Raw genomic sequence first — 26765 nt, 5'->3', positions numbered from 1 at the left:
GGCTGCACCCGCTCTCAATCTGGGGCTTCTCTTTAAATTCTGCTCGACGCTAGAATCAATAACTCGTGTACAGCTTTGTCGTTGCTGGTACACGTCCACTGCCTGCAGCAGGGATTAAGCGAGTCGATTCTCGACGAGTACTTTGAGGGAAAAGTATTCTAGAAAGAACGGGTTTCTAACATTTCATACGTGGCGAGTCGAAGCGAAAGCCCCCCTTCTAGGGTTGAGCATGACTTGGCCCAGTGTCATGACAGACAACTGGCCTGCAGTGGTCGAAAAACTCACGAGGTCCTGTCTATAGGCAGCCTGCGATCAATCTGCATCGGAATCCGTGCACGCGACCCAAGAACGCATTCGTCGCGCATCCGCAACAATTTCTTATGTAACCGAGGCGCGTTACACAATTAGTTGCAGCACTATGCAGCTATAACTCGCGATAAAGTTCATTTATAGTCCGGCACTGGTATTATTATCGTCTGCGCGAAGCAGACCCCTTTGTTTACAAACAAACTGACCGAGATAACGTTCATACGGAATGTCACGAATGCCATATACCACCCCTGGCAAAAAGTATCCGATCGAGCGAACCGAGTCGACCCGTTTTACACTGCCTTCTCGTTAGGTCGCTAATATTTTTTGCCATTTTTTTTGCCTATCAATGTTGAGCATGCAAACGATATTCTATCCACGGACCATTTCTCATTGAACACACTTTGTCGTCGGGGGTGGTACAGGGGACACGGCGAGTCGGGAACGTCGAGCCTAAATTTAGTTGGTCGATGAAAAAAGAAGCACAGACAGCCGACACGAAAATCAGGCGCGCGTTAATGCGGTAAGCCGTAGAACACGTTTACACGATAACAATGGCCTTAAAGGGAAAAAGAAAACGCGCTGCGGAATGCGAGGAACGTGCACGGGTGGAGCGAATACTCTGGAAAGGCTTCGCGCGGCTATCTGCATTTCAAAGAAACGCGGTTTTATCGTGGAATAAAGAAAGAACATCGACTCTCCTGATTAGATGCTTATGGGGCGGGAAGAGTGTTGTTAGCAGCGTTATTGTTTAATCTCAAATGCCTTTGAATGATGCGAACGGGGGACTGATTAACGGGCTCCTGACCTCACAACATCGGAAACAATAAAATACTTTTTAACCACATACCGTAATTAACTGATTTCCTTTTCTAATACTCTGACATCCAGTACACGCGCGATTAGCGTGGCGATTGGTCTTCCTACTTCGACGCGTTTCAATTTGTTTGCTTGCTCTCTAAAAATAGCGATCGGCTGTCTCAGTGTTGCACAGTAATCATAAATCATCGGGCGAGCCAGATAACGATGGTGGTAATTAGAATGATTTGTTAAGATTACCTTAACCCTTCGCGGGTGATAGTTTGAGTATTGTTTCTTTTTTTTTTCTTTGAGGGAACAAAGTATTATTTGTCCCGTAGTTGTGTCTTAATGAAAATGACGCCGTAAAGTTCCTTTGGGACGCGAGGGCCTGAAACAGGAGACCGAGAAACTGTAACTCGTCTGATTTTTATTCAGAGGGCACTCGAACAGAACGAAACATGCAAAGTAACGCTGGTAATGTCTCCAATGAATCGTGTCCGAGGCCTGTTCGCAACAGATTTCTTCTCATAACCGGCTTGACTGCTCTCTTAAAATGTATTTTGCTCGTTTTTAAGTTCGCGTGCCCGCTTGTTCTCCTGCCTCCGCACAAGCACGCGTTTTCCGGTCACTCGTCTTTCGCGGACGCCTACTCGCGTGGTCCGTCGGCGACACGCCGGATGAATTGTTTGCGCATACAATTCCCACGCATGTCCTACAACGAGCGTGTGCCTCGCTTCCGGAGAAAGCGCAGGGAAAAGCCCGGCGATTTTCGTGTTGCCTGAACCTGCTAACCGGCGGCCGGCCGACTCTCGTCAACTGAAAGAACAAACGCAACGCGGTCCGCATTAATCACGGGCATTACGAAACGGTTAACGAGCCCATAATCATCGGTGTAAATGGAAAGATGCGTCGTAACTCTAACTGGACCAGTTCAGACTTGCCTCTTCCGGTTAACGGGTCTCGAACGCGTCCCGCTGGTCCCCTAACGACCACCTTCGGGACCCTTAAAAATCCCTCCCGGAAACGGGAGACAGAAGGAACGCGAGTGGATGCCTGGAACAGAATTATTTAGGTTAGAATGAAATTTTTACGCAACGCCCCCGGAACTACGATTCACCCGTGGCGTCCAGGTATGCGAGGAGAGAAGTAATTGTCGCGGTGAACGTACCTGCGTTAGTTTGTTGCCCCTTCGGTGGCTTATGTAACACCGATTTGTTTGAAAAAAAGAGCGTAGGCTGTTTGGTTTCGGCAGCTACGCCAACACGTGACTCACCGATGCTGTTATGTCACGCTTTTGAATACGGCGGTCCCTTCTGCCTGGAAATTACACAAGGCGACAATGCGGTTCCGAATGGGATAGATCAGTGCTGCCCCCCTCTGATCCTATTTTAACCTTAACCTGTTCTGCGGAATCCGGCCTCCCTTTTATTTTCGTTGCGCAACAGCCAGAGCGGCGACGCTGCAAAGAAAAATCATCACCGTGGAAAAAACTCGCCGCGAATGATTGCGGAACGTCGGGAGTTAAAATTATTTACCGAGATGCATATTTACGTGCGGGTCACGTTGCGCGATTTATCTAACGTTGGCTATCTGTGTATCAGCGTCTCATAGCTTATTGTTCCACATACAGATCACCGAGAGTCAAGAGGCTATCACTCGTGCAAAGATTCCAGTGTATCTCTGAAATAATTATATTCTAAACACGCAATCTATCCTTATCGGATACGTAAATATAGTGTCATAGGCTCTCGCACGTACCGTAGATTAACCGCGGTATCCTCGTCATCGTGTTTTCCCGCCGTTATCGATCGAGATGGACACGGATAAAGCCACTCATCTCGTTCCGAGAATCGTGCGAAATTTATCGTACGAAATATTTCTTCTATCTCGACTCGATGTCATATTCGGATCGCGGTTCGATACGATTTACGATCCACAGCGATAACCGAGTCGTAGCCGTTAACCCTAGCCGACGATCCGTCGAAAACCGCGGGAGAAACTGTTGTCAGTCCCGGAAACCGTGGGGGGAAAAGAAACGCCGGCTAAAATTAGCGTTCTATGTCCCTAGACGCGAGCCGCGGGCACGAGCCACGCGAGCGGTGTCGGAATAGTTTTATCGCGGGCCGACCGCGGTTTTCCCTTTATCGGGTACACAAAAGCATCTCGCGCGATCTACGCGACGTGTTGCGTCTTCTTTATGGTTTCGGCGATTAAACTTTGTCCGGTAAGATTCCGCGCTCGAGGGTGTACTGGCGGTCGGCAAGGATATGTCGGTTATCGGGCTGCTTCGAACCAGAAACGCGACGCGATAAGAGCGGAGGATCCGACCTCAGTGGCGCCTTTGATCGCTGAAAAATACCGGTCTGAGAACTGTTACGGCTCGCTTGTGTGTTGCTTCTAACGGCGGCAGCGCCAGACGCGCGGATTATCCGATGAAATTTTTCGGAAGGTTTCCCGCCCGCGACACGCGCCCGGCTCGTGTTCCGCGCGACGCAGGCGACGACGCGACCGACGGCCAGTGTGTCTTCCGCAGAGAGAGAAAGTTTATGGCTGTTTACATATTAGCGGTTTAATCAAATTTTTTCTGATCCAGCCGAAGGATTCGCACGCGCGTATATTTTTAGCTGCCGTGGCCTTGGCTTCTTCTTTTTTTATTGCTCTTTTGTTCGTGCTAACCTACCGATACGTATTTGTTTTTTTTCTTTTTTTTTTTTTTTCTTGAGAGTCGTTGAGGTTATATTCGAACAATTTTCCTCATTTTCTTGGTCGCGGTGTGTACCGATTATCTCGTTCGTTTCCTTCCTTATTGGTAATGCAGAGTCGCGTAACAATGTATTGTGCGTCTTTGTGCGTGTGTGCGTGTTAAAAGTAGCAAAAAAAAAGATCTGAAGGACGAAGGATTAACACATAGCTCATCAAGGCTGCTTTTAACGGCAGGGTCGTCGCGTGATAGAAACGTAGTCGTTCGTGCCGTAAAAAGAAAATATTTAAATTTTGCTAACCGGTTTGTCTAGCGGCGGCACGCTGCTAGCCACTTTTGTTGTTTTTTCCCTTCCTTTTTCGTGTAAATGAAAACCGGTTCTGGGCATATTTTGTCAATAATGGAATCTTTTCCTCGGGCCCGAATGTTTACTTTTCGCCGAGCAAATAACTTTCGTGGGGAAAGAAATCCTCTGGTAGTTTGCCGATCGTTTAACCTCAATTAAATACGGAGCCAACTGATATTGACCAAAAAGTTCAATTCTATGGATACGAAGTCCTCGCTCGCAAAAAAGTGTCGATAACAAACGACTCGTGAACAAAGATAACGCGATTTAATAATATATTCAATTATAATCGTCTTTAAATAATTGCATCGGCTCGAAATAAAAACTCCAATGAATTCTCGTCGTTATCATAGGTCAGGCATGCTCAAAGGTTTCAACGTAACGATGAGATTCGTCGGTTCGTTAAGGTCTTCGAGTATATGAATACAAGTCCCCCTACTCCCTAATCTTCTTTATATATAACATACATACATATACATATGTACACGTATATCTCTCTCTCTCTCTCTCTCTCCGCTACGCGTATTTTTACGTATCGTCCGGCGTTATCGATCGATTACATAATAAGCCTTTACATAATTCGTATCGATATTTTAAAAAGTGGAGGAATGTAAGTTTCATCAACAGAAAGAGCGGTACACGCGCGTATATTTGTTGTTATCGGAGTCGTCGGTACCCGTTAACGTTACGACTGATGACACTCCGACATACAGTGTCGGAAGAAAGCATTCGCGCGACGTGACTTTACCCTTAACCATCAATATTACTCCGATCAATTAATTCGGTAAAATTTTATTTTACAAACGTAGCTTGCATGAATAAAATCAACCGATGACGTGCATATACGTTACACTCGAGACGCCTGCGATTTATTTTCATGGAGAACTGAAGCGAGAGAAAGGTTGAATGTTTATTTAAAAGCTGGAATAATTCATTGTCGAATAAATTAGTGTCGTTTCGAATGACAAGATGACGCGTATACTCGTCGTGCGCGATTCACTCGGTTGGACCGTGCGAATTTTTTCTCCCACTTGTACATCCGGTGGCGCGCGTGCACGTTTACATGACCGCGATAAATGCGGACGATCGCTTAATTAGCGACTGTCGCGAGAAGTGCATCGAAATCCGTCGGAATTAAGGCGGCGATGTTATTTATCGTCGGCGTTATCGACCGTGCACCATGATAAAAGAAATCACGCTATATTTTCCAACCAATACACACATTTTTCACTGCAGAGTAATCTATGAGTCTCTTGTGCAACTACTTAATATCGTCGCCGACGAGCGGAACGACCTTTGATTTATAATTTGTTAATGATACCTCATTAACCGCCCTCAAATTTCGCGTATCGTCGATTACACGGTTATTCAAGAAGGAACTTTATTCCGTTCAATGGAATAAATAATAATAATGATAATAATATTTTTGTCTCGTTATAACCTCTATCAAAATGCGCGCGACCTTTTTTCTCTCCTTTTTTTCTCCTTTTTTTCGTACGGTTTCCATGGAATCGCCAGCGAGATTCTTCCACGTGGTCGATTCCATTAATTAACTGTTAATTACTCGTCCGACGGGGAAATTTATCGTTCGAGATATCGGTTGTCAACGTTTCCGGCTGGTCAATTTTTGCGAAATTTTTGAAGTCTATGATAAATCAGGGATTGTGTATATATATGTACATATATGTAAATATATATACATACATATATGTGTATATAAATACATATGTATCCGCCTCGCCACCATTATCTCTCGGATTAGTCGTAGTCTAATTCCGCACGTGACTTGCAATAACCCGCGACCTCTCGTTATCGGGGGCGATTGACAGTAATTAACAATAGATGAGAATTTCATTATAATTGAAACGCTCGGGACTGAAATATGCCGGCTTTTTTCCGCCGCGACGCTCGTTAGATAACGGCCGTTCAATATAAATTCTCTGTAATCGCCGGGATGGATTAAAAATAATATTTTATCAATGATACTCGTTCACTCGGAACGTGTGTGAACTTCCATTTGTTTCAATGAAACTGTAGACGCAGCAGGATCGGTTCGACCGAACAATTCTAACCTAGAAACGGAGCCTGGGTGGTCCACGCGGGGTTACTCAAATAGAAAAACACGTTTGGAAAATGTATTCATAGAAAACACCCTTACCCGGCACTATTCGAATGTCCAAGAGCAAAACTGACACCGTACAAACACGACGCGACTGAGAAAAAGGTAAACGAGGATCAGGTTTCCCGTAGATCCTACCAGACAGTTATTTTAAGCAGTTCGTTTAGCGGCTAGACGCACCGAGCGAGCATCGATTTGTACGACACATGTTCGCCAGTCTCGTGGCTAGATAATCATAGTAATAAACATGCCAATTAAAGTTATCGTCGCACACGTTGCCGATGAAAATATTTATAACAAACAGTCGGGCGAGAGCCGAGTGCACGGTGAAAATCAAATAAACAAGATAACCAAGTACTCACCGAATCGCCGAATCACCGAGGAAAGATAAATTAATTAGCGAACAACCGCGGTAAAATGAAATGCTGAACGCAACGCTGCGCGCTCGCGAGTTAGGTTAAGTGAATAAACGCAGCAGTTAAACCTAATCTAGATCTCGCAGCTGCGAACGTTTCGACCAGATTGGTTACGCGTGAAACGAACGAGGTCGATAGACTCCTCCGGATCGCCGCGTCGCAGAAACAAAGTGGTTTTCAGTTTCGAAAATCTCGCGGCGGGCACGCGTTTGATTTCCCGCTTGAAAGGAAGTCCATTTGCGTCCCTCGGGCGGGCAGACGATTGGACCAGTTCCAAGGGCGTAACGCGTCGCAGTGTATGTAGCGTTTAGAAGATGCGCCACTCTAATTTTAACCCGGCGTACAGTCGAAATAGCGTGACGGCTGCGCAATTTTCTCGCCCGAGTCACGAAACGCGAACATGCCTGTACCATGACTAGCCGAGGGTCGCGACCATTCCTAATCTGCCCGCGATTATCACGGCGAATTATTGAAACGTGAACCTTCAAATGAACCTAACGGTCGTTCGGTTTCGTCACCGCGGGACTCGAGCTAGAACAGCCAGAAATATTCCAGGGATTCGATCGGACTTTGTAAGTTCAACACTTTGTAGCATGGGGACCGTAATCTCAGTTGTGTCTGCGCTGCAACGTTACCGTTCGGTAATCGAATATGAATTATTCGCCAATTATTTATCGAATAGACTTTTTTAGTCGTATAAAAACGATAAAGCTCTACGCGTAATCAAAATCACAACAATGTTCGCGAATGATTCATTCGATGCGCAATAAAATGGCGGCTGCGCAGAAGGGACTGTTAATTGGCGGGAAAAGGGTTTATGCGCAGTTCCACATTTCTTGAGTAGCGGACGTACCTTCTATCGGGTTATATAAACCACTTGACCGATCGATCGGTAGATATCGAGCTTTATCGATAGTTAAATAATAGGTCTGGACCGACATGTGAGCAAACAACGGGATCAGCAGTGTTTCGTCTGGATTAGGAGACGATCGAGCGTGTTATCTGGTGTCGTCCCATTCCCGTGATTCACGATTGGTTCGAACACGTATTCATCACGGGACAATCCGGCCGCAAAGTTATGAAACATAAAGATACTGGTGACGTGCTGGTACGTAGTCGGCGGTTCACTTTTTATCGCGCCCCGTTTCCAACCCCGGGGAATTTTTCGTCACCGGTTCCGCTTTCTTCGGGTACTTTTCCTCCTCGCGCGACGCGCCATAAATAGACCTAAAGTTATTTCGCGAGACTGTTACATCATTGCCGCGATTTCTCACGCAATGTTTTCCCCCTTTTTTTCTCTCTCGCGGGAGAATGAGGATCCTTTTGCAGAAGAATATTACCGACGGAGAATTCCACGAAACAGATTATCAATTTTGGAATATGAAGTCTACCGTTATGATAAATATTTATTAGATTTATTCCGAACGTTGTCGTCGAGGTCCATCGAAGCGAGAAGACGCGTAGTCATCGAACAGCGTAAATAGTTGATAAATACGACCGAATCGGGTATATTTCGGGTGCAAACGCTGCCCTCTGTAAATTGACGAATGTACGACGCGCATCGTTGGCATTCCTTGACGCAGCCTGTCGCCCACCTAGCGTACTTTTTTATGGGGCCCCCCTCGTACGGAACAGGCAAGGTTGGATCGTAAATCCATAGGAATCCGTCGGTCGGTTTGCTCGTTTTGCAAAACTGGAACGACGACGTGTCGAGGACGCACGATGGGAACCGATGTACCGGCGTACGTATACAGATTTCTCCGGCGAGTTATCGGTATCGGTTGGACCCCTGGAACATGTGAACCGAATGTCACGTAGCGTACGGTGGTGCGCAGATGTCGGGCGATAAGCGGCGTTGACCAACGCGAACCGTTTTAATCGCGGACGAACGAGAAATAGAAAAACAGACACGAGTGACGAAATGTGTCGTTTAACCTAGAAAACTTTTGCGAGCTGGATTTCAGCCGACGACGCGTAAAGGTCAGACCGTGTTCCTCCTCCCCCTCCTGCCCCTTTCGTTGCATCGCGATCGGTTGTTCACGCGAGTGTCGTTCTTTTTCAGATGCACCGGCCGCCATCTTGTTTGTTCTTTTTTAATTGCCGGATTTATCAGTTGAAAAACAATGATTGCACAAGAAACCCGCTCGAGTTTGACTGAGACACTGAATCACGGAAGATTCATTGCCGCGCGACCGACAATGCACGTTGTTGCCACGGGTATATTGTTGTTATTGCCGGCGGGTTAAGAAGTTAACGGGACAAAATTGTCGGCGAGATAACGCCGCAGGAAAAATCTCGACGATACCACCGATGCAGTCTACGCGGCGCAGAGTCACGAGTCAAAATATGCAGAAAATTACACGATAAGCGAGTCTCCGTTTTCTTTTATTTTTTTTCTCCTTCCGATCGTCGTCGTCGTTCGTCTCCTCCGTTTGTTCTAACAGGCCGAATACACAGTCCGACCTTGACACCCCGTTCACGTAACGATAAACAATGCATAAGCCGTTTACTGTCACCCCTAACCTCGGAGCTGTTCCACGACTTTTTTTCGTCGCGCGACAAAGTCGATCTCGCTCGTTCTCATTAACTATTCGCGGCGTGCACGAGGTTAGCCTCGCGAATAATAATACATCGCTTCTGATCGCGAGGCTAATTAAAAGTCGTTAATTTTTCTCTCGGAACACCGCGGTGTCGCAACTATAAATACACTTATCAGCCGTCCGCTTCGGGACGCGGTGCATTCAGCGCCGGAAGAAGACCGTTTACTTCTCTATCCGCGATAATTGCTTAATTACGAATTCCCCTCGAGACGACGAGCCGCATTAAAGGGTATAATGTGGAAAGCAATTTTACTGTCAATGGGAATTGGATTTCAGTTTCGTCGGACGCCGCGTACGGCAGCGCCGGTCACCGGTGACCGGCCGTGCACGCGACGTCGGGGCGATCGCGTGCTGCAGGAATGCAGGGGTTCGCCGATCCTCGTTTATTTGCCTCTCCTCGGGACGACGACGACGACGACGACGACGATTACAAAATCATTTTTCCCTTGTTCCAGCAGCAGTCTCTCTCCGTTGAATGGGAACCGAGGGGGAGATCGTGAAATGACCGGTCATAACATTCGAGTCGCCTGAAACCCGAAACATCCAATTCACGATACCGGTTGATCCGTGCGCGCTGGTATCATTCTCCTCCAGGTTTCACGCACCGAACGCCGTCGGCGGTGTGTCGACGGTGTGTCAGCGTGTGTGCGTGCGTGTGTCGTTCGGTTCCGGTCTGGTACTTACATGCCGAGTCTAGTTCTGCGAGCGAGTCTCGCGGGACGGGAGAAGAAGACTATCGCCATAGTTAAGAGCCAGTAATTCTACTCCACGGCGTAACATGACTACACGAGGGCCCCTATTCCGACACGTAGAAGACCGCCACCGTGATAGAACCAGCGTGTCCACGTTCTCCGTCGTACGATATCCGTCGACGCGCTCGACACGTCCAGGCGACCAGCTAATTTCCCTTAGCCTCTCGTTTCCGGATCGATCGCGGCCTCACTGCGTTCTTCTCTTGTAGAAGTTATCTTGATTACCGGCGCGTTGAATCGAGGACGAGTTCTCTCGTCATTGCACTTCCTAGTTGGCAAGATTCTTCGATTCGATAGTGCAACAGACATTTACGTTTCAACGTTCGAAGCTTCGATTCGATGCACAACTTTCGGACTGCTGAGTCGTTGCTTACTCGGCAATTCAATTGTCCTGTAATACATCGTGGCAACGGCTACACCGGAATTGGATCACTAATTGCATTCAGATCGTTACGAGGGGAAAGTAAATCGGAAGGGAACGCGACGAATGTTTCGAATTTCAAGTTTCTCGGCCGGGTCGTGTATGGAGATGTCGTTGCACTATCGCCCGGACAGGTATATCTAGTTCTGTGTATTCGGAAAAATATCCGGAGCTATCTACGCCGGCAAGCAAGTCGGTCAACAGATCGAGCCGGCTGATTCTGCAACCGAGAGATAACATTTCATTGAAACCTACGAGACTGACTTAGCTCCCTTCGCGCTTCGTGCCTTCCCACTCGGGGATCTTTCTACTCGGAAATATTTGATCGCCGACGCGTGTCCCGCGTGATCGGTGATCCTCTAGCCGCGGTTCCGTTGACGAAATATCTGGCAACTGCCCGCGCCCCCGGTATTCCGAGTTATTAAAGGTTTCCGTCGGTGAACCGTTCGACTCCGTCAGTGCTGCCGGCGAAGCGAGATCGCGTTCACCGTCGGTTCTACGCGAACGAATCCGAAAGTACCATTCCGATCCGCGAAGGTAGAGATCCACCGCCGATCGCTTCCATTCGTAGACTGTACTTTTTCTCTGGATGTAGTCGAAGCGACAAACTATTCCGAGTGGCTCAAAATAGAGGATGACTCGTTCTGCATGGAAGCTGTAGACGTTCGAAACTTGGCCCAGTGTCACGCGAGACGATAGAATCCAGGAATCGGGCTTGTTTGTAATAACGACAATTGCTCTTCGTGTTTCAGGTCTAAATGTGTTCCATAGCGATGCCCGCTGAGCTGCTTCTGGGGCACAGTCCGCCAGTGTATAGCTCGTTGCTGTACAGCCCCTTGGTGGTAACGGCACCGACGATTACCAGCAGGTCGGTGCCGCCCAGGATAAGGCCCTGCCTTTCGTCCGGTTCCCTGGCGATTAACAACATACGCAGCAGCAACGATGGTAACAACAAGCAGAAGAAGAGGGTGGTGTTCGCGGACGACCGTGGTCGTCCTCTTACCCAGGTGTGATCGTCATACGTTATTTTACCGTTTCTTTGTTCTGTATTCCAACACGCTGACAATTGATCTAACGAGACAAATGTTTGATGGTGATGTAAAGGTCCGCGTGATGTCGGAGCCGAGCAACGTGCCGCCTTTATGGAGTACAGCGTACCTGGCTGGCTTAACGGGCCGGCTACTCCACTCGAAAATAGACAACGACGAGCCGACGGAGGTGGCGTCGCCGTGGCAGGTGACTTTCCCCCAGCCGGCCAGCGATTACTTGGCCTTCCGGCGGAAGCTCGACCAGGGGAACGTCAGCCTGGAGAACGTGATCGTGAAGGAGTCGGAGCAGTGTCTGGTGGGTACGGTGAAGGTGCGGAATCTAGCGTACGACAAGGAGGTAGTGGTCAGGGCGAGCAACGACTCGTGGAAGACCCACGAGGACGTGCACTGCACCTACGTCGAGCAACCGGGCGCGCCTGCCTTGATCCTCTACGACACGTTCCGGTTCCGTTTGACTCTGCCGCTCAAGTCCAACGTGGTGGAGTTCTGCGTGAGGTATCGCACCGACGGAAAAGAGTTCTGGGACAACAACGACGGCGAGAACTTCATCGTGCGCAAGAAACTGGAGGTGTGTAGCTACTCGGAGGACGCGGCACCGACGGTATACTGTTGTCCGGACCGCAGACCTTTTGGAAAGGTTTTCAAAGGCCTCCGGTTGCCCAGAAGGCTAGCTTCACCAGGCGTCTGAGGACTTCGATGAAGTTAGCTAGATGGATACCTATTCCAAAAGTGTTAGTTGCCATTTTCGTGTGCGTATCCACTTCGTTACCACGATTCGTGACCCGTCGCACGGGGCAGGTTGGGTTGAGTAGGCGTGTAGCGGTGGGGCGAATCGATACGTTTCCATTTCATTCAACTGTCATTCTTATCAGTCGCATCTTATCATATTACCACCCATAAAACTCTGGACCGACAAACGTATCGAGCCCCCTCGGTCTCCCCTACACCATACACAGTCTCCCCGCGTGCGCAGTCCTTAATCCCGGTCGCGTAGCGTGTACAGTCGTTGCCAAGACGTAACTAGGTCGTAAAATCTCTCGGCCGTTAAAGCGAGCGTGTTTCGAGTGACGGGACAAGGGAATCGACGGAAACTCGATCGCTTTAGGACTCGAAAACTGTGGCCGGCACCTTTGACACGGTCCCACGGTCGCGGCGTCGATTGTCACCGATTCCTCGCTCTTCGAGTTCCGCCTTGAGAACCGACGAAAGTGTAGTTTACGACCTCGCTGTATCCCGGCGATGACTGTGCGTGCCAAGGTCAACCGTCCTCTAACAAGCCTGTTCACGAACGATTTCTGTTGCAGCCCCGAGCACCGCCGAAACGCTACGACATCTTGACCACGAAGTGCGACGGTTTCCCGAGCAACGTTTCCCGCGAGAACAGCATACCGCGCATCTCGGACGCGACCAGGGCGAACGTGCGCACCTGGAGCGAGTTCGCGTCGTGGCAGCACCTGGCGAACGACGCGCCGTACTGGTGAACCGAGAACGGTCCTCGTCAAACGATGTACGAAGTCGTACGAATTCTTCCAATCTACTTGGTTAATTGTCGAGGCGTAGATCACGCGGGACGAGGCGTCGCGGCGCGCGACATACGATGGACACGGTCGTATGAAGCGTGTGTCGTCGGGACTGGCGCCAGGAACAGAGGAGCGGAGAAGAGAAGCGCCGGCGAGAGAAGGGAAGAAGCGATATGGACGCGACAGTTGAGCTGAAATTAGAGGGATCACATGCGAACACGCGACAACTCACTCACTCACTCACTCACACGCACGCACATACACACATGCACACGCACAGAACGAGCCAGCATCACACGCTCTCTTGCACGGATATGGGAAAAGACGCGATTGGAGGACAAAAGCGCGGCGCGGACCGAAGAGGAGAGGCACTGGTCGCGTTACTTCTACGGTAAGTTGATCTTGCCTTCACAACGCGATGCTACGCGACGCGACGCGACATAGCAGACGCGAGATGAATTCACGGAGCTTTACACTCGTGTTGCCGCGCGCGCGCGCCGGGTAATCGCTGGAACTGAGGACTCGCCGCGCGCGCGATAACCAAGAGAATTCGAACGATAGTAACCAGAGCCAATCTCGGCGCTCCAGCGAGGCGATCGCTTCTCGGTAGCAAAAGTTTTAGTACCGCGAAGCCGACTCGCAGAATCGAGTTTCGCTCGCCGCCGCTGAAATTCCATCCGTCTAAATGCCTATCCTTCCCGTTGCTTTCCAACCCGATAGCCGCCGGAGACGAATTAATTTGTCTCGCGTGTTCGACTCCACCCATCGCGGGTCCCTTCATTTTCTCATTAACTCGATAATTCATTCTCTCGCGTTAGATCGCACGCAACGCTCTCGGCGGCAGCCGCGCGCGAAAATAATCGCTTTCCCATCGCGTCCGCCGCGTTTAGAAGGAATTATTCCGCTGTCGGACAAAAGCCTCTGGTAAACGCGTCGGTCGGTTCGCGATGGAATCCGCGTTACATCGCTTTTTACCCGACTCGCGTTCTTCCATTGTGTAACCAGTCTCTCTCTCTCCCTTTCCCTCTCTCTCTCTCTCTCTCTCTCTCTCTCTCTCTCTCTCTCTCGCCCGTTGAACGGGGGATGCCGGGAACGAAGGCTCGCTAATTGGATATACCCGGTGTCCTTTGTCTCGCCGTTGGATTCGTTCAACGGGAATAAGTCGGCTATTCTGGCAGCGGCAGGTCGTTCCGGCGGGAATGCTTGCGCAAGATTCGCTCTTTTCGTGGGCGCAGGAATTTAGATGCGAGATACGACCCTCTTTATGGAGGTGTCCTTGCACGCGTTGCGCCCGGCCACGGAGGACCGTGTACGCTCGAGAGGAGTCGTAGGTTGCGAGCCGGGCAATAGGCGGTTGCTTCGGAACCGCGTCGAGATCGTTCGCATCGGTTCCACTGTTCCATCGGAATGTCGAATCCCGCGAATCTTCGATCTCTCTCGAATATCCTCGGAACTACGAGTCCTCTCGAAGCCGAGATTCGAATGCCCGTCACACGCGCGGTAGGCCTCGACTCGCTGAATCACCGGACTTTGCCATTCCAGTCGCGGTTTCTGTCGTAGCTCTCGCAATGGCTTTCTAAAGTCGAATTCGCGACGAAATCTCGGCAGGAGGAATCGTCCGGGGCGGCCCCGGTACCTTTTCCTCGCGCGAGTCTCCGCGTTGCGACGTGTACTTTCTCTCTATAAATAACAATCTGCCGTGGCACGACGATAACAGCCGCGACCGACGAGTCGCCTGACTCTAATCGCCTTAACTAAAGGTTGTTACCACGCGTGACGAGATAAACTCGTTCCCTCCTCCTCCAGCTTCTCGGCCCCCGCTCCTCCTCCTCTCCTTTTCGTCCTCGTACATTTTCAGTCGACGTACGTTTCCTTCCTTGACCCGTTAACCGGGCCCAGCGTCCATCCGATTCTCATTGTGTGCGACAGGTATTCGATTGTTTACCTGGAAACACTTAAGCTCGCCACTTTATCTCCCGTCCGGTAATAGGCTTTCCCAGTCACTCGTAATCCGATATTAACCCTAAACTATCCAACGGATGAAAAAGACTCGGAGTTTCTTCTCCCAAAGTTACTCGAAAGATGCAGACGATCCGAGAAACTATCGAGCACGCCGATTCGGCGACGAGCGAAGATATAGGCCAGTAGATTACCAGCCGAGATACGGCTCTTACGATCCGTACAAGATAACGTGGAACGGTCGGTTTGCCTGCTGGGTACTCCTAACGCTAAAGAGCAACTCAATAATATTCCTCGGACAAGTCCTCAAATAGCAATTAGATCGTGTCGTACAGTACGATCCGCTGATTCAGCATCGTAATTGCTATTAGCATTGAAAGTTCGATTATCAATCTTCGGACAGGCGATAGATAACTCGTTAATTGGCCAGTGGCGTCTGCAGCGTGCGCGATAATTACGCGGCGCTCGCCTCGATTATCGGACAACTTGTTACCGATCGTTATCGTTTGTTTTCGAACGTTGACGTTGTACCAATACGACCGGGCTTTGAAACGGGATACCCGCCGGGATTATGGGATACAGGGAATCGCGAAGTACCGGGAGCGCGAGATAACGCGATAGGAATGCAGTACGTCGACTCGGAATTCGTTTTTTCCCCCGTCCGTCAGAATTCTAAGTTTGCAGCGGAAAACGAAAGGAACCGGCTTCGGCGGTTGTGAAGCTACCTTTACGTTACAAATTCGTACCGACGAGACGCCAGTCTCCGAGTGCGAACGAACTTCTTCCAGGTCACGTGGATTCGATCCTCGATGCACTGGGTGTTCCTCAAATCGCGACACTAAGAGGTAGCTAAAGGAAGTTAAAGGATTTCGAAAGGAACGTTTCGCGGAGAATATCAGATTAAATAAGTTCTTCCTTAAAATTCTTCTTCCTGGAGAAACGAGATCGGTTTAATAGTTATTAACTTGCTTCTCACTCGGAATAGACATTAGAAGGTACAATTAAACGAGGTTGAAGCTCATTATAATAGACTTTATCGAGTTAACGTTATTCCAGGAAACGGAACCTATTTACGGCTCGAGCAATCAATCGCGAACGTTTCATTGATAAAGTTGGTGTTATTGTTCTATAAATAATGCGCCACTAGTATCCTCTTCGCGATCTAGCGATAATTCGAGATTACTCGCCGGAAGTACACCGACGCTCGTTTCGTTCGCAAGATCGACGGTAGAACTATCGCGACTTTGGAGAGCATTTCTTTGCAAACGAACAGCGTGTTGAAGTGTTCGTTTAATAAACATTAAACGTGTCTTAACACTTTGTATTTTTCACGTAAACTTTAAGTTTTGTTAGATGTATAACACAATAGCGAAGTAAGATTCTTCAGTTTCCGCTTTATTACGAGAACTGTTTCGAGTGTTTACTTGGCAGTCAAAGCGTTAAGTAACGATCCACAAATCGATTCGCAACAGTTTCACGGTGAAACGGACACGCGCCCTCACGGGCCGCTCGCGATTTTCATGGTCGAACGAAACGAACGGCCGTCCATCCTTGGCCTACTGCCAGAAACCCAACGAACGGACCCGGCGAACGCGTTTCCCCCGCACGTGTACCTTATACAATTCGCGAGGAGCTCCCGACGCATCGGAAATACACCTCCCGATTCATACGTAACCCACGTGGCCGCGAGAGCCGCCGCCTAAACAAACCGCGCCGATCGGCCGGAGCGAAAACGGCGAAAACAGCGAAAACAGCGAAAAAGCGGCCCGACGGAACGACCCTGTCACGCGCGTTAACCTACTTGCCGGGATATTGTTAAATCGGCTTACGCGCCGGCGCCAATGCGCGTGCACCTGTTCCGAGAGCCGCAACAGGTGACGCCGGGATTATTCGCGTAACGATCTCCCGATTAACGAGATAATCTTTTCTTTGCAACGGCACCTCTTCGAGAATCACTCGATTGTTCTCTCGTTGCTGGGAGACGAGGATCGTCCGAGCGTCTTAAAGGTAACATTCCAAGGGCTCACAAATATTCTCGAGCAAAGGGTTGAGGAGAAGGTACTCCGATAGAATTATTAGAAAGAGTCTCGATGCCATTTCTACGCGAAAAGCTGGAAGCTAGGTAATTCTAGTGTTCTGGTTTAGCCTAGATTTTAGTTGATTGACGAATTCCAATCGAATTCTATTATCCAGAGACATGCAGCTCCGTCGAACTGGATCAGATGTTCCGAGAAAGATACTTGACGAAAGTAGCTAATATTGATATTTCCCTTATCGCGCGCGTCGCCGCTTTCAACTGTCTAACTCGTTCTCGTTCCACAGATTCCCCGACTTCTTGAAACCGTGCTCCTCCCGGCGCACTTGCCCGGTCAGTTGGTGTCCGAGATGCGAAAAGATCTCGTCCGTGGACAGTGCGCAACGGTCTCGCGTGCAGCCCGGTACCTACCGGTCGAGGCGTGGTTGCGAAAAATGCCGGCGCAGGATCGTATATACCGCGCGTCGCCGCGTTACAGCCGTGACATACCACGCCTCGGGAGCAATGTAAAAACTTTAAGACGTCTAGACGTGTGGGCAGGGACCGGGTAATCCCGGCGGGTACCGAAGAAGCGGCGCAGCCTTTTATCTCCGCGCGCGGCGAGCCTCGATACCTCGGACCTTCGATTTCCCGTCGAGCGACTCCTCTCCGGCTCGATCGGCCGTTTTTAATCGAATTACGAGGAACGCGTTCAACGATACGGATCTGTTACGCGTCGATCGAGAACGGCTGGACCGTGGATCGCAAGCCCGTAAATCCCGTAACACGATAAGGTTGCGTCACTGATAAGTCCGTCGACCCTTGCGCGGAATCTAATGGACCGAATGGAAACTCGGTCGTCGGCTCCGGTGACCGGGTCTCCTTTGATCCGGCTTTCATTCAGGACGAGCCTTCGATGGATTTCTCATTGATGTTATCGTTAACGCGTTGAACGCCAAACAATTCATAATTATACCTACTTTTCTTTGCTACGAAAGATAAACTCTATGGGAAAACGGTTAAGATTTTCGTGGCGCTTAACGTGTTAATTGAAACGAACTATAGTAACTCGAGCTGGTTGGGGGTCACCGGTGTTAACATTATCATCGATATTACCAGTGACATCGAGCACACCAAGAGGAACCGTTCACTTTCCGTCTAAATCCGCAGAGCCCGAAACTATTGAACCGTTCACCTTGGACCAGTTGAAAAAGTTGATAAAATTAGTCCCATTAACGCGCGCCGCGAATAAACGGCAAGGACGAACGTACGCGAGCGAGGGAGCGAGGTCAAGCGGCGGCCATTAAACACCGATTGGCCCGTCCTTCGCGTCGCTCGGCTCGACCCGGTCCGACCCGGCCGAGTCGACGAATCGTCGCCGGGAAAACCACAATGGTCCTCACACGCCTCTCTCGTTCCAGATAGCAACGTGCGGATTAACTGTACACACACGGATCCACCGGCGCAGCTGGGCGACAGTGGCAACACCTTGGAACGGCCGTGCGATCGGCACGATCGCCGAAGATCATCTTCTCCCGAGAGCGAGCGACTGGCCGCAACACGGTGACACCACCGCCGCGTCGCTTCTTCTCGATTGTCGTCTTCTTCCTACTCGCACTCCTCTATCCTGGAAACTTGGCTGGCTAAGCCGAGGACGTGTTCCGTCAAGATGACTCCATCTTCGGGTTGACCGAACTCTCGCTGGTCTCGTCCATTCATTCTCTCTGTCTCTCTCTCTCTCCCTATCTTTTCAATTCTATCTCTCTCTCTCTCTTTCTCTGCCTTTGCTCTCTGTCTGTCTCTCTTTCTCTCACTGTCTCGCGCTTCACTCTATTAGCGTTGTGCACACCAACTTGGACGGATTATTTGTTTTTTAATCGGGACTCTTACTGGGTGGGTCAAGGGTTTATTCACCGACACGTGCAACAGTCTAACTGGGACCGAACACACGAAAGCTTCACTGTACATTCGTTTTCCTTTGTTGTTGTTGTTTACGATGAGCTCGTGACGGGAAATTCTAACGAGATTACCGAGTCATCCCTTAGGGAGAACCGAGAACTTATGGCGCACGGTGAAACTTTCGTGTCCGTTCCGCGAGAAGCAGTCTTAAACCGGAACGGAGAGACATCAGGACAGCGTGCTCCCATATCCGTGAGAAGCGATCGAAAGGATTCGTTCGGGGACGAGTGAGCGTTACACGATATATGTACATATATAATAATAGGCTGACTATGAAACTGACGAATATTCAGTCTACGCCTCGCTCGGAACGAATTCGTTTCAAGAATCCACCGGACGCGGAACGTTCGCACGGGCTGCTAGATATTTTTGTATTTTCTTTCCCGGGGGATTCCCGCAGCCGCCTGTGCGAACATTCGGTATACAGCGGCCGTACGACGGACAACGGACTCCGGTCTGCGACTCTCTTTTGCTTTCTTCTCTATTGTTTCCAAGAAGAGGCGCGAAAAGCGAGCTCTGTCGCCTGTTATCGTCGCACCGCGGAATGCACGCTCTCCGCGCGTGAATGTACGACTGGTTCGTACGAGGAACACCATAGGGCACGCGTTCGTTGTACGCGTCGTTCGCAAAAGTGGCTCGGCGCCACCGAGAACGCGGATACTGGGAGAAAGAGAGGTTAGAGAGATTGCTGGGACGCTTGACGATTCTAGACATGTGATCCGTAGACGGTGACAGCTTCGCGATGGATTTTCTCGTTAGCACAGGGCCTTGTAACTCTCGAACCCCGGTTGACCGGGTATTGGAACAGGTTTTCAATTTTCAACGCATCGTCGGTGGAACGTAGTTTCTTCTCCTCTGCCAGCAATCATTCTCGTTGTAAACAGTGCGAAGCGTTTTATCCTCTGACGTCGATCCTCGCGCGATCAACGCTCCTCGATCGACTCTGGTGACTTGCTGCTCTAGATCGGTACACGACGGCCTGCTCACGGCCTACGAAGAGGGCTCGGTGTACACTTGTTGGCGTTGTTAACGTTTTTAGAGTTTTATCTTGTCCCGCGGAACCTCTGGATCATCGCGCCTCGCGCCGTACGCGCACGCTTCTCCTTGAACGTCGCTGTAAATCTCACTCGCCGTTGGGCGGTCCGGAGCCGTCACGTGATGCCTTCGGGGCGTGTCGCTGGCCAGCGGTTCTCAACCCGCGTTCCGGTACTCTCGCAAGTACTTAAGCCTCGCGTTGAAACTCTTACTCGGAACTCGAAGCGACGGCTCCCTGGGGGGTCGCGTGGTCGCCAGGCATTCGTTAGGAAGACAGTAGCAGACGGTTCCCCGATTTTCCACCGATTCTCCACCGATTCCCCTTTCACAGACTATAGACAATAATCTCGGATCTTAGCGGATCTGCCCGTTCAATGATTCACCGACCATCCGATTGATTAGTACTTAACTTTGTATACAACTGCATACTCGTTTGTTTGCGTATACACAATATACACACGCATAGAAGTACACGTGTACAATATGTTTCTCTTTTGTAAACGGATCTCCAGAGAAAAGCTGCCAGTGTGTACCAGGTGTGACAAGAAATTCTTTTTTAAATTCTTGATAAATTTTGTTTGTTTGTTTGTTTTCTTTTTTATTTGAACAGCGTTATGTATATATAGATATGATATTTAATACTCGTTAGAATGTGAACTGCGAACAAGACTAATCCACTTACCGTTGAGATTCGTCTCCCGGCTATTGCCAATCCCCTCACCCCCTGACGTTGCGATCACTTTCCGAGTTTCCAGGATCAGCTCCCTCATTTGTTTCCGCTGTACCTTGTACTCGATTCATTCCAGACGTATCGCGCACGCATAGAATCGACCGCCGCTAATTGAACCACGGAAGAATATCTCGAACGACTAAGCGTATTAAGGAAAACGGAACGAACGAAACGATTTGTCGATCCACAACGGGTATATATCGCGTACACACGATCGTCCGATGATCGGTGCCGTTCACCGCGGCACGTTGAACGTTGAACGACAGCGATCATTCGAAACACGAAACAATGATTCTCCTGATAACACGTACGAAACAATAGAACTTTTCTTTCTCTCTTTCTCTCTTTCTCTCTATCTCTGTCTCTATCTATCTATCCATCTCTCACACACACACTCTCTCTCTCTCTCTCTCTCTCTTTCTCTCTATAAACATATATACATATATACATATACAAATATAATATATGTATATCTCTGAGTGTCTGTGAAAATCTAATTGGCGATACAAGTCGAGAACTGAGTGATTTCATGTTGAAACTACGAGTAATTAACGGACGTGAGATTGAATTCGAGGACACCCCGTATAGAGCGCGATAATTATATATATGTATATATTAAAATAGTTACAGGCAAAGCGGAAATCAGTCGATCGTAGCCGAGACGAGCGCGCGTCGTTAGAGAGTGCCTCGTGCAGGGTTGCCACCTTTCCGCGTCGGATCTTGCGGAGCAGATAATTGATCGCCGACGAGAACGAGCGTCGTTTGTACAGAAACCGGGAAAGGTGGCGACCCTAGAGTGTCTTACTCGTTTCCTCGGTGTAAATTTCGAGCAGCCTTAAGCCGTGTTCCCACCCGAGCGACGTTGCAAAGTGCCTCTCGATAAGTCGTGCCTCCGATAGAGAATCTTGTAGAGATAATTGTCTTCGTCCACGGTGTGTGTACATATACGTGTATGCGTGAAACGAGAAACGCGAGTCGCCTGAAAATTTTTTTACAATTTTTTATCCGCTCCCCCGAATGATTCGTTTATAGAGGCATACAGATTATAGTCAGTCATTGTTGAAAGAGGCCCCCTTCCCAGCCAACCCGTGTTCCGCTCGGGAGGGAGATGAATGTGTATATGCTCGGATAAGTTATTTATTTGCAATCGATTGTATTTAGTGTCGTAGTGCGTTTGTCGATCGCGTTTGTATGAATCTGTTGAAATGCCGCTCGATGTTCCTGTACTATAGTAACGAACGCGGAATGGGAGGAAGCTCCGCGAACGCTGGCCGGAGCTCATTGCGTCTCCGGTGGGAACACGGCTTAACCTCGTCTCGCGTACAGAAACTAAACGGTGTGTTCGTGCCGTTCGCGCGATCCATGCTATTGTAAACGAGAAGCGACGCCGACTACGTAACAAACACATTGCAACCAGCACAACCGTCGGAAGAGACGACGCGTTCCAAGCGAGACCGCGAATCGAAAAGTCCCCGGGTCTCTTCCGACGATCGTCCGAGACGTTAGGTGCGTCAGCGAAGCCGGGTGTCCGTGATTTAGTTAAACAAGCTCGAATTAGTGTTCCTATCGCCTCGAGATTGATCAATGTACTAACAAAACAGAGACAAGCATACGCATTGCAACGGTACGGCGAGACACGGTGGACCCAACGGACCCATGCTCGGGGTCCGGTATTCATTAGGCTAACAGCGAGACCAGTGTTGTGTTCAAGAGCCAGCTCCTAGATTATTATTCTGTTCAGATCAGTTCTGGAAGATACTCGAAATACTCAAGATATTGTAACGTTATAGATGCATAGAGTTTTTTACACTGGTTTATACAATGTCGCAAATGCCGCGAGCACAGCCAGAGACTATTCGAAAACGCGCGCAACCCAAAGAAGAGATTCGCACGGGCCCACGAAGAGGAGCCATTTGTCTGTTTTTTTACATTCGTGGGTCCCCGTTCTTCACCGTGTCGCGCAGCGTCGTTCACCTTCAGTTATACAATTTCCTCTTGAGAGCCGCAAGACTGATAACTTAACGCAGGTACACGGTCTGTACATAGTATCATTATAAGTTGTGGGATTGAGTTTCGTTAAAACTCGCAGACGAGTTGAACGGTTCGGTTATCGCTGCGGTCGCCGGTGCGTCGATGTTCCTATGATGATGATGATGATGATGATGATGATGACGATGATGATGATGATACGTTCGTGGTCGAGAAACCTTTATTGTTTAGCCGAACCTCTGTTCTTTTGTATATGTCGCACAGTCGCGAGAACGCGCGACCGTAGCTTATAACGAGGGAAAGAAAAGAAGAAGAAGAAGAAGAAGAAGAAGAAGAAGAAGAAGAAGAAGAAGAAGAAGAAGAAACGTCTTCCTTGCCTAGTTATTTCTCGTTTTCACTAGGGAACGAAGCGACAGATGGTTTTATACGAAACTCTTCTCTGCCGCGGCAGGTCCGGCGTTGAGTTTACTCGTGAAAGTGCGTTTTAGGCTTTGCAAGAACCGTACATCCCCCCGCCAACCCCCCGCCAGCCGCCGTTAATCTTTTGCTCGATACATATCCGTGCGGTGTAATTTTCCTTCGTGTCGCGTCGGTTTTAATTCGCCCCTCCCTCCCTCGCTCCCTCCCAGCCCCTGTGAATAGCGTTTTCTTTTTGTATATTGGTAGTATTCCTAGGTTGAGAATGCTCTTTTTATTCCTAGCGCTCGATGCCCGACATTAGCCTCTAAGTGCCGCGTGTTTATTGTTACTATTCATATTTTTTATCGATATCCATCGATTATTAATTGCTGTTACTATTATCTCCTTTATTTTCTTTCTCTCTCCCTCCCTCTCTGTCTCTCTCTCTCTTTCTCTCTTTTTGTTTTCCTTTTTTTCTTTTGTCTTTTTAAATTTGATAATCGATACGACTGCGGGTATTCATTGTTGTACAAAGCGGAACGCGTCTACATTTTTATCGGATAACGTAAGATGCTCATATACAGTACGCATTATTCGGGTAATTAATTTGTAAATATACAAACATGTTATTGAACAGACTAATTAGCAATAAAATATTTTTAGGTGGGATGTGTTAAACCACCTGGTTGTACACTTTATTCGTTCCTATACCTTCCTATACCTTCGTCGAGCGAACCTTAAACCTAAATTCAATCTCTGAGGGTTAAAGGCGAACGCCTGGTTAAATTGTTACAATTTATACGATTCACTGTAGCTGAAAATAATGTACCTTGTATCATTAACGCCTGAGTACCTAGGCACACCGAAGCGCACGCGCGTACAGCCGGTTGCATACCCAAGGCGCGAAAATGCAGCTACAAGGAAACACGGGAATCACGTTTGCAACATGAATCAGCAAATACAAATTAATGGTATGCTTGGCGTTTGTTCAAACGTACGTCATTCGCTCCATTGAGATATCTCTGGTGTACGTGAATCACGCAGGGCAACTATTTTCCTTCCTCGAGCAATTTACATGCTTGGAATGAATCAACCCCTCGTTCCCTCGAGGCATAACTCCATCCTTTTATTTAGTCGGAGCTAAATAAAAAATTTATATGCATTCATTTCGTTCCATTCGATGATCATGCACTCACGAAGGTAATGACAAGCCTAACATAAATCTAAAGAAAAAATAAAACGATGCAAATATATGAGGCTAAACGCACTCTCTTTGTCTTCGTCAGACCTGTTCCCAGTATCCAAACCTGTTCGTAGCACGCGTTAAAAAAAACCAGGTTCTTCCCTGCGCCTGCGGTTTCCTTCTCCCGCTCTCCTCGCGGACCCACGCGGAGCGGTGGTGGGGCATACAAAAGTTTCTGATCGAAGAAGCCGCGGAGCAGTGGCAATCAACCGGTCAAAGAGTGCTGATACCGAGGAAGCTTCTCGAACGATGCCGTCGTCGTTGTTGTCGTCGGTAACGTTGACGTTGCTGCTGATTTCCACGTCCAGCGGTCAAGAGTTCGAAGGTAACGACCTGGATTTTCCATGTCTAGATAGAATCCAACGAGTCTTTGCTAAACTATAAATACTCTGAGTATCATGGACCATTGTATTACTTATCATAATTATTCATGAAAATGACGACTCTATTTTTATTCCCAGGCGACTCGTGCGTCGTAGACGATGCGCCGGGCACGTGCAAGATTCTACAGCAATGTCCGCCGGTGTACCAGCAATTGTTACAAGGCAACCCTCCAACCAAGGTGTGCGGGTACGTGGGTTTCGACGCGCTGGTCTGTTGTCCGACGGGTCAACGACCTACGACGACGACCACCCGGAGGCCACCGACATCCACCGAGCAGACCGGTCCTGGACCCCTAATCGCGAATCGCGAGGGATCCGTGGCTAGAGCGAGTGAGCTATCGCACAGAGAATTATGAGTCTCGAACGACTAATCTGCAACGGTGGTTCGCGCGGATATTCATCGTTGCATGTTCCGTTTGCGTTCCAGAATGCGAGGAGTACGCGAGATCGGTGTACCAGCTAGTGTACCCGCCTATTCTGGCGGTGGACGCGCAGCCGGTGAACGTGTCGGTGTGCGCGATCAAGTCGCGCAAGCTGATCGTCGGAGGCAAGAAGGCTGATCCCAAGGAGTTCCCGCACATGGCGGCGGTCGGGTACAACAGTGGCGGCGACGTCGTTTGGTCCTGCGGCGGCAGCTTGATATCCGAGAAGTTTGTGCTCACCGCGGCTCACTGTCTATCCAATGTCAACTGGCACGTGTCCACAGTTGTATTCATGTGTAGAATTCATTGCTCAACGCGTTGAATGCCATGTGGCTCACCGGTGAACCCAACCGAATCGAATTACTAGAGTTCACTCAATTCAATAATGATTATTTGAAAACAATGGTGCTACCTAATGGGCTGACATTCAGCTGAATGAATAGATACTAATAATAACAACTCAATCATAGTTTGCTCTATGAAATAATGCGACATTCAACGCGTTAAGTGATAAGCAACTCTTCAGCTACTGCAGCCAAGTACCTGAAAAATAATTAGAGCTTTCCAGTGATCAGTTTGAAAACGAAGGTTGCTTGGCTTAACATATGCGTAAGGTTTCTTGGTACCTCTGGTTTAATTTATAAAAATTTAACAGGGGAGCCGCCTCCTGGGTGCGGGTGGGAGACTTGAACCTGGAGAGGAGCGACGACGACGCGAAACCGCAGCAGGTCAAAGTCACCGAGAGGATCAGGCATCCCCAGTACAAACGTCCCGCCGAGTATCACGACATTGGGCTGTTGAGATTGGAAAGGGAAGTGACCTTCAACGCTTGGGTGAGACCTGGCTGCCTAGCGTACTCCCTGCCGGACACCGGTAATGTGAACTTGGCGATTGCAGCTGGTTGGGGCTTGATTGATTGGGGTAGGTATTGCCACTGAAAATATAGATAGTGTAAGGAACAAATAGAGTCTCTATATTAACTAAGTATAAGGAAGAAATAGATTCTCTTCATTAACTAAGTATAAGGAACAAATAGAATCTAATAGAAAATACACTGTTCATCTTGAACACCCAATTCCCTCCCTTCTCAGAGGACGAGACTGGCTCCAGTGACCTGCTGAAGGTCACCATCAACACGATACCATACGCGACCTGCAACCGGAGCTTCACACAAGACACAAAGATCCCTCGTGGCATCATAGGCGAGTGGCAGCTGTGTGCCGGCGAACCTGGAAAAGACACGTGTCACGTAAGGACATTCTACAGCTTTTACAGCGGTGATCTAATGTCCAAAGACTTACCTCGCTTCTTTGCAGGGTGACAGCGGAGGGCCACTGATGATCCTGAATCAGGACTACAACTGCATGTACAGCATAATCGGGGTAACAAGCTTCGGAGGAATCTGCGGCAGCATCATTCCCGGCGTGTACACCCGGGTTTCCAATTACCTGTCGTGGATAGAGGGTGTAGTTTGGCCAGGAAGTACAGCGTGAACCAATACAGAACAAAATTAGTAGTCTTCCCAGACTTGTCTCGACCTGTTACCAGACTGGTGTTATGCGAATGGAATAAACGTCTTCTTTCTATCATTTTTATAA

At 49.0% G+C, this 26765-nt stretch overlaps 2 protein-coding genes and 2 long non-coding RNA genes across 19 annotated transcripts in view; 2 read left to right on the top strand and 2 right to left on the bottom strand.

Annotated features, from left to right (window-relative positions):
• LOC116431413 (uncharacterized) overlaps positions 1–10855 on the bottom strand; it is a 14057-nt gene extending 3202 nt beyond the window's left edge. For 2 of the 11 annotated variants that reach the window (XR_012999958.1, XR_012999963.1), the window contains exons 1-7: positions 9977–10739; positions 2869–9819; positions 2646–2790; positions 2279–2569; positions 2052–2163; positions 1369–1926; positions 1160–1267 (exon numbers count right to left, since the gene is read on the bottom strand). This is a non-coding gene — a long non-coding RNA (uncharacterized LOC116431413). Of the gene's footprint in view, positions 1–1159; positions 1285–1368; positions 1927–2051; positions 2164–2278; positions 2570–2645; positions 2791–2868; positions 9820–9976 lie in introns of all 11 variants that reach the window. The other 9 variants (XR_012999959.1, XR_012999966.1, XR_012999967.1 and 6 more) reach the window with 9 other exon arrangements.
• Gbs-70E (Glycogen binding subunit 70E) overlaps positions 1–23797 on the top strand; it is a 23994-nt gene extending 197 nt beyond the window's left edge. Inside the window, exons 1-6 of one of the 5 annotated variants that reach the window (XM_076373270.1) lie at positions 7105–7264; positions 7620–7800; positions 11218–11472; positions 11570–12082; positions 12819–13425; positions 18429–23797. In XM_076373270.1, the coding sequence (XP_076229385.1) occupies positions 11224–11472; positions 11570–12082; positions 12819–12995 (939 nt within the window). In that variant the 5' untranslated portion in view covers positions 7105–7264; positions 7620–7800; positions 11218–11223 and the 3' untranslated portion in view covers positions 12996–13425; positions 18429–23797. Of the gene's footprint in view, positions 1–7104; positions 7265–7542; positions 7801–10881; positions 11003–11217; positions 11473–11569; positions 12083–12818; positions 13426–18428 lie in introns of those variants that run through there. The other 4 variants (XM_031986777.2, XM_031986776.2, XM_031986774.2 and 1 more) reach the window with 4 other exon arrangements.
• On the bottom strand, positions 20591–25930 carry LOC116431415 (uncharacterized). Of its 2 annotated transcripts, XR_012999969.1 has the most exons (4): positions 25794–25930; positions 24118–25710; positions 23949–24033; positions 20591–23862 (listed from the first exon to the last, which is right to left on the bottom strand). It is a non-coding gene; the product is annotated as an uncharacterized LOC116431415 (long non-coding RNA). The 2 variants fall into 2 exon arrangements; XR_004235922.2 differs by having other exon boundaries at positions 20591–24033.
• LOC143175214 (venom protease-like) lies at positions 24546–26765 on the top strand. Its single transcript, XM_076373269.1, has 6 exons — positions 24546–24687; positions 24824–25075; positions 25173–25437; positions 25823–26088; positions 26259–26416; positions 26484–26765. Exons 1-6 carry the CDS (start codon positions 24612–24614, stop codon positions 26658–26660), a joined length of 1194 nt encoding a protein of 397 aa, XP_076229384.1. The 5' UTR covers positions 24546–24611; the 3' UTR covers positions 26661–26765.

Source organism: Nomia melanderi, chromosome 13 (assembly GCF_051020985.1).
Source record: "Nomia melanderi isolate GNS246 chromosome 13, iyNomMela1, whole genome shotgun sequence".
NCBI lineage: Eukaryota > Metazoa > Arthropoda > Insecta > Hymenoptera > Halictidae > Nomia > Nomia melanderi.
Note: the sequence above shows the minus strand (reverse complement) of the source record. Positions and strands in the feature narration are given on the sequence as shown.